At 34.1% G+C, this 7,306-nt stretch overlaps 1 protein-coding gene across 1 annotated transcript; it reads left to right on the forward strand.

The window, feature by feature from the left end:
- The first annotated feature begins 428 nt into the window (after positions 1-428).
- LOC140975880 (putative bifunctional dihydrofolate reductase-thymidylate synthase) lies at positions 429-5,428 on the forward strand. Its single transcript, XM_073439805.1, has 12 exons — positions 429-568; positions 1,020-1,158; positions 1,303-1,845; positions 1,943-2,345; positions 2,445-2,489; positions 2,571-2,594; positions 3,649-3,710; positions 3,795-3,869; positions 3,954-4,119; positions 4,356-4,479; positions 4,822-4,928; positions 5,138-5,428. The coding sequence occupies exons 2-12, from the start codon at positions 1,079-1,081 to the stop codon at positions 5,246-5,248; spliced, it is 1,740 nt and encodes a 579-aa protein (XP_073295906.1). The 5' UTR covers positions 429-568; positions 1,020-1,078; the 3' UTR covers positions 5,249-5,428.
- Positions 5,429-7,306: the final 1,878 nt, after the last annotated feature.

The following is a 7,306-nucleotide window of genomic DNA, read 5'->3' on the forward strand; positions in this document are numbered from 1 at the left end:
ATTGATTCTTGTATTTTGAGTGTTTAATTAGTCGTGTCACACTATACAAGTTATAATCTTTTCTTTTTAATATAATTTTACTTACATAGATGAAAATAAGATATAATACAATAAATTTGGAAATTTTTTACCTCATTTAATGTTGAGTAGGTCTCTTGTGAGACGCTCTCACGAATTTTTATCTGTGAGACGGGTCAACTCTACCGATATTCACAATAAAAAGTAATACTCTTAGCATAAAAAGTAATACTTTTTCATGGATCCGTCTCATAAAATACGACTTGTGAGATCGTCTCATATAAATTTTTATCTTTAATGTTTGTGAATATCTGAGAAAAATCATTATATTTTTATTTATAAATTTACCAAACTTTGTAAAAGAAAAATTTATATTATTTTTTAAAAATCAGAGGATATTTTTGCATTAAACTAAAGAAAAACCCCAAAGCCACTCAGCATCATCTCTCCGTAGAGAAAATTAGGCGCGAAAAATCTCGCCGCTTTGCGGACTCTTCGGAAAAATATCGATCTTTATGTTGGCGGGCTCATCTCCGTTATCGAACGCGAGGTGGGCTAGTTCTTTCAAGTAATTCATCAAATATGAAGTGAAATGCTGAAAATATAATCAAGCCCACTTGTATTTTCTTCTTTTTTACTCGGAAATCTTGTTTTGGCTTTTTTTTTTTTCTAAGGGATATTAGAGCTTAAATGTCATATGCTTTGCGTTTTCATTGCACCAGTAGCCATGTACTGTATGCGTGTAATGTGTTTGATAAAATGCTCTGATTGTATTGGATGATGGGTTTTTTATATAATGCGTAAATTTTACTTTAATTTTGACTCCAACGCTGGAATTTGTGTATTACTTTTGAAAGTGTTTGATTTTGGATCATTTGGTCGGAAATTTTTTCCTTCACCTACGTGTTAATCAGGGCTTTCCACTTCTTTTGTAATCAGTCAACTTTTCTTTATGATTTTACAATGCTTTCCTACGTAATGTATGAACTTTGTTGGCACAGGCGAAGTATCCCTCTATATCTGGGCGGTCTTGATATAAATGCAGAATTTTGTCCAGTGAATGCTAGTGTCTTGGTGTTTAATGAACTTTAAAATGTCCGTCAAGCAAATTCTTATTGGCATTTCTAACAGAAAGGAAAGGTCTTGGCTGTCCAATTTTACTTTTTCCGCATCAAGTATTGTTGTCTTGACATATAGTATTTTTGTAGTCAGCATTTGATGCGTGTTCCTAGTTGGTACAACCACATGAAAAAAATTGTGTTTCTTTTAAAATTTTCAGGTTAGCTTAGGCTCGTTGGGTATTGATTTCTTCACAGTAGCTTCACTCTCATCATTCTCACATTCTTTTGGAATTTCTAGCGCATTTGCTAGACGAACATTCTGCAGAAGAAATATAGTAATGGGAACCGATTCAGTATCATGCTCTTCTAATGGCAAGGCAGATACTCAACTACCTACCCAGAGGACTTACCAAGTTGTGGTGGCTGCAACTCGTGATATGGGTATTGGGAAAGATGGTAAGTTGCCATGGAGATTGCCTGCAGATCTTAAATTTTTCAAGGAGATCACTGTGGAAACGTCAGATCCTGGAAGGAAGAATGCTGTGGTGATGGGAAGGAAAACTTGGGAAAGCATTCCCTCTCAGTTTCGGCCATTGCCTGGTCGACTTAACATTGTACTGACACGTTCCGCAAGTTCTGGAGTTGCCACAAACGAGAGTGTCATTATATGTGACAGCGTGTCATCATCTTTGGAATTGTTAGCCAAACCCCCCTATTGTTCTTTGATAGAGAAGGTGTTTCTTATCGGAGGTGGCCAAATATTGAGGTATGCATATAGGTTTTCTCACATGTAGTTCTTTTGTGGGTATAACAGTATACTTGATGTGAAGTAAACAATGACATCTGATTGGCGGCGGATGCAGGGATGCACTTAATGCTCCGGAATGTGAGGCTATCCACATTACTGAAATCAGCACTTCCATTCAATGTGACACCTTTATTCCACCTATCAATATGTCTGTCTACCAGCCGTGGTACTCTTCGTCACCTTTTGAGGAGCTTGGTATACAGTACTGTTTTGTGACATATGTCCGTCTGAGGACGTCCATCTTGGGACCTGGCAATTCAAGCAACGAGACAATCTGCAATGGAAGCATATCAAATTCCAAACGGTTGAAGGTCTCAGATTTCACTTTCTTGCCAAAGAAAGTATTTGAGAAGCATGAGGAGTTTTTATATCTGAGATTGGTTCAAGATATTATTGCTAATGGAAACGGAAAAGATGATAGGACGGGGACTGGTACTTTTTCGAAGTTTGGATGCCAGGTATATTATGGATTCCAGAGAAAATATATTTTGTGAACCTCCCTTCAACTTCATTAATCCTTGTGTTGCGCATCTGATTATTGTACGATTATTTCCCAGATGCGCCTTAATCTGCGTAAATCATTTCCTCTTCTGACAACTAAGGTAAAGATCCTTGTCTAAGATTTTTGCATTTTAGTACTGTTCTTACCATGCTGTCAATAATCCATTTCTCTCCCATGATNCATCAGTGGTTCTACAAATGCCAAGGTAATTGTCAACTAATCATGTTTCTTTGTCTATTCAATAGTGGACTGTTAAAAATATATGTTTGAGGGCTAAACCACCCTGCTTGTAAATTAACATTGTTGCAATATGGAAGTCTGAAGACGTAAATATTATAGAATTTTAAAGAGTACACATTATATATTGAGTTAATTTCCTTAATTTTAAGTAACTATTTATTATTTCACCTACATAAAATGACCCCCTGCTGTTTTACTTGCTATTTGATGTAAATTGATTGCTTTTGTTGCTTACCCAATCATACTTGCAAGTCAACTTACAACTCCAAAAAGTAAAGCAACTAGAGATGCGTAACTTATGATTGTGGATCTAGGATTTGATTGATAAAGTACAAATACAACATTTTCCTTTTCTTGGTACTAAAAATTCATGGAGCAAATTTTTATACAAATATGCTGCCTGGTATGCTTATTTTGCTATATTTTAGTATTTAAAATTTACTTGTATACACATCTATATGTAAGTGTAGATGTGCACACACACACACACACACACACACACACACACGCACACTCCCTTGTATCTTTTGAATTGCCATGAGAATGGTGTTGGATTTTCTGAATATAGCTTTGAACCTTTAAGAAAATGAGAAGAAGTCATCCATTTTATGACTTTGAGATGGATGACTGCTTGTAAGTTGTAACCTTCTTACCTTACCAAGTGGATGGGGCACCATTCTGTAGATATTTCTCATGAGTATTTTTTTCCAACTTTCAGTTTGGTGACTGCTGAAGTGAACAAATGATAAAGACTAAAAGAGCATTATATCAGAAGATAATTCACTGTCAATTTTTCAATGTTTTTCATCTTTTAAGCTGTGAGTTGTAATGATTCTCATGTGTGTTATTTTACTTGAAAAATTTTAGCCCTTAAAACTCCTTTAGTTTTGTTTCTAAGCCTGGGATTTCTATCGATATTCCATTATTACTTTTTGTGTACTCGGTGTGTGCATGTGTTAGATTTTGATGCACTTCTGGAAGGAAAGAACCACTGATGTTAATCTACTGCCTTGATACAGATTCTGCAAGAAAAAGGAATTCATATATGGGATGGCAATGCATCCAGAGAATATCTAGACAGGCAATGACAAAGTTTAGATGTTGGCTATTCTTAATTGTATTCAATGACCAGATCTGATGAGATATTGTGTTCGACTTTTTTCAGTATGGGGTTGCCAGAGAGGGAAGAAGGGGATTTGGGCCCTGTATATGGGTTTCAGTGGAGACATTTTGGTGCCAGGTTAACGTTAATTCTCAACTTGATTATAAAGAAAACGTTTGATGTTTTGCTTCTCAAACATTATTGGATGTTTTTTGTCAACAGATACACCAACATGCACGCAGATTACACTGGTCAAGGGTTTGATCAGTTGTTAGATATTATTGATAAGATAAAGAATAAACCAGATGACAGGCGTATTATTCTTTCTGCTTGGAATCCTTCGGACCTTAAGTTGATGGCATTACCTCCTTGCCACATGTTTGCTCAGGTTGGTGCCTTGAACTCTTAATTTTGGATTTATAATGTGTTAAGTATCTGATCAATAAACTATTCTTAGTTTACTTTTCTTTATTTAAATCAATTGGTTATGTTTGAATTAGAATTGAAATTGTTCGATATATGCAACTTTTTTCCCTCAATGTGCCTCACCATGAGCCTTGGTGCCTGGTCTGCCTTACATTCTTAATAAACTATGGATTCATATAACACAATGATTTGGTGCAGTTTTATGTTGCCAATGGTGAACTATCCTGCCAGATGTATCAACGCTCTGCTGACATGGGTCTTGGGGTGCCATTTAACATCGCTTCATATGCTCTGTTGACATGCATGATCGCCCATGTTTGTGGTATCTATTTATTTCACCAAACTTTGGAGTTCTGAGTTCATATTGCAAAGAGTACATCAGTCATGGAGCCAGATGAGTGCTGGCAGCAGCATCGTCCCACTATTTTAAATTTCATATAAACTTATTGTTCTATGTTAAATATTTCCCAAAATATGATTCTGCCCACCTTAAGTTTTTAAAGTTTTAGTGTTGCGCCCCTCTACGTCAGATTTCTGGCACTGCTACTGGAGTATATGATGCTGTACAAACTATGCCAATCGAATCTAATCTTAGCAGTTGTAATTATTTTATTTACGGGCACTTCACTGATAATTCTGCTTCCAATTTGTCAACCATCATCAGGTCTTGTTCCTGGCGACTTTATCCATGTGATTGGGGATGCTCATGTTTATAAAACTCACATACACCCTCTGCAGGAGCAACTTAAGAAACTTCCAAGGCCATTTCCAGTAAGTACCGGGTACTTTTGTTTAAAGGATTTAGTTAGATGAGGTGTTATGAACTTTTGGCGTTCATGGATTTCAAATTCCGTCTTCAATGGCGCCCCTAAGGGGCAATCACAATAGTTGAGCATTTCAAATGAAGCATAACTTGGTTTTCATTTTCCAACTCTTCTCCGGCATTCTCGAATTGATATTTGCTTTGCATCGCCCTACAGATTTTGAAGATAAACACAAACAGAACGGACATCGATTCATTTGTTGCAGCTGATTTCGAGCTTCTAAATTACGAGCCTCACCAGAAGATAGAGATGAAGATGGCGGTATGAAATAGCATTGGCAACATAGTTGACTTGTGCTAATGAAAGGGGGTTTCTTGGGGATGGTAATAGTCAAGGATTCAATTCTTTTCTGAAACCTTTTGTATTGGCGCCATTCGAATTTCAATGGTATTTATATTTTTATTGTTGGATTTTCATTCCATTTAAGTCTAATGCTATGGTTCTATATTTGTTGTACAATCTTTTAAAAAAAAAAAGAAAAAAAATTGTTATACAAATCTCGTTATATCCGTAACATGACTCATATTTTATTGTACAAAACTTCTCGTCAAACTAATTCAAACTGTTTGACAAAGATCAATATGTTTACATTTCATCGACGTCTTGCGACTTAGTTCTTCCTTCCCCTTCATATATTATAGATATAACAATAAAAGATAAAATTTAAGTAAATCTTGTTACTATTTTCTTTTAATAATTTAGGATAAATATGTTAAAAAATTCTCACTAAAATCAGGAAGAACGCCTTAATCTATTTATTTTGAAACTCGTAACCATTTAAATTATCTGAAAAATATATAAACAGACAAAATAAATGATAACAAATGTTTCCATTAACATAGTCACGACTTCATAGGATATAGACAACTTAAATTATAATATAAAAATAATAATTAATGTAGTAAAAAAATATTAGATTTTTCATGGTGTTGATTAGGGGTGTGCATTCGGTCAACCGAACCGAATTGCCAATAACCGAACCGAACCGAACCGAATCGAATTTTATTTTGATAACCGAACCGACCGAATTAGTTTTAATAACCGATCATAAATTAACCGAATTAAAATCGGTTAATTCGGTCGATGACCGAATTAACCGAATTTTTTTAAAAAAATAAAATTAAATATAAAAACATTAAAAATATTATAAATTATATAATAAATCTATTTTTTTAAAAAATTAATTTATTATTCGGTTAATTCGGTTAACCGATTTTTTTTACGAAAACTGAAACCGAACCGAATTAACCGATTTTTTAAACTTTCAAAACCGAATTTCCGAAATAACCGAACCGAATTTCCGAATTTGATCGGTTCGGTCGGTTATTTCGGTTTAACCGAGATCTTGCTCACCCGTAGTGTTGATTACTAAGTTTTTATCTGTAAATTGATTAGTTATTTTTTTTATAGTTTACTTGTTTTTTTACCGTGACATGTGAAACTAAAAGTGGAAGTTATTTCAAAGCTTAATTAGATTAGCCAATAATTAATTTTAATTTTTGTGTTATATTTGTTATAAAAAAAAAAGTTGCCTCTTGTTAAACTGTCTATCCGTGATACGAGTCAATCCAATCTATACTTAGAATAAAACTAATATTTTTGACATAAAAATAATTTTTTTTATATAGATTGAGTTAGGCAAAAATATCTATCTTAAAAAATTAATTAAATCATGAGATGATTTCATATAAAATTTTGTGAGAATCAAAATACAAATATACATTGTGAAAAAACAAACTCAACTCCAAAAAAAAGTTTGGCTGACTAGATTATTAGATTTGCCTCTTCTCTCTTTTTGTCGTTTTTCTTTTCTTAAATAAATTTATTAGTGGACTGAAAATTATTTTTGTAATAATCTAACTATGTTTAACTCCTATTATGACATCATTTATGTGGGGACCCGGACGCTAATCATCTTCTTAATCGTCATTGGGATAATTGGATCAATGTAATTAATCTGAGTCTACATTTTTTTTTAAAAATATAGTGCGGAACGTAATGGAATTCAATCTAATATACATATCCGTATAAAAGTACAGGTCTTGTACAACAAACATCAAACGCAAACTAAGGTTCAACAACTAAATGTCAAGTGCTGAATCCTATCTACAGCAAGGTCAAAGTCCGTAGTCTCCACTCTAATCTCGATCTCTCATCATCTCCTCGACCCTAATCCTGTCCCACCTGTTGTCATGTACACATACAAACAAGACAACAGCCGGATAACTCCGGTGAGAATATAATTCCCAGTATAAATCAAAGAAACATGCAAGCATATAATCGATAGAAATGCATGAAATAGATATCAAGAACATGTATCAAATC

Source organism: Primulina huaijiensis, chromosome 4 (assembly GCF_012295235.1).
Source record: "Primulina huaijiensis isolate GDHJ02 chromosome 4, ASM1229523v2, whole genome shotgun sequence".
Lineage (NCBI taxonomy): Eukaryota > Viridiplantae > Streptophyta > Magnoliopsida > Lamiales > Gesneriaceae > Primulina > Primulina huaijiensis.

What these genes read in the sequence shown, in the direction of transcription:
- LOC140975880 (XM_073439805.1), top strand. Translation starts at nt 1,079, where the DNA reads ATGCTAGTGTCTTGGTGTTTAATGAACTTTAAAATGTCCGTCAAGCAA. An exon ending in TCCAGAGAATATCTAGACAG is followed by an intron (nt 3,711 to 3,794) that starts GCAATGACAAAG and finishes GACTTTTTTCAG; the next exon opens with TATGGGGTTGCCAGAGAGGG. An exon ending in TGGAGACATTTTGGTGCCAG is followed by an intron (nt 3,870 to 3,953) that starts GTTAACGTTAAT and finishes TTTTGTCAACAG; the next exon opens with ATACACCAACATGCACGCAG.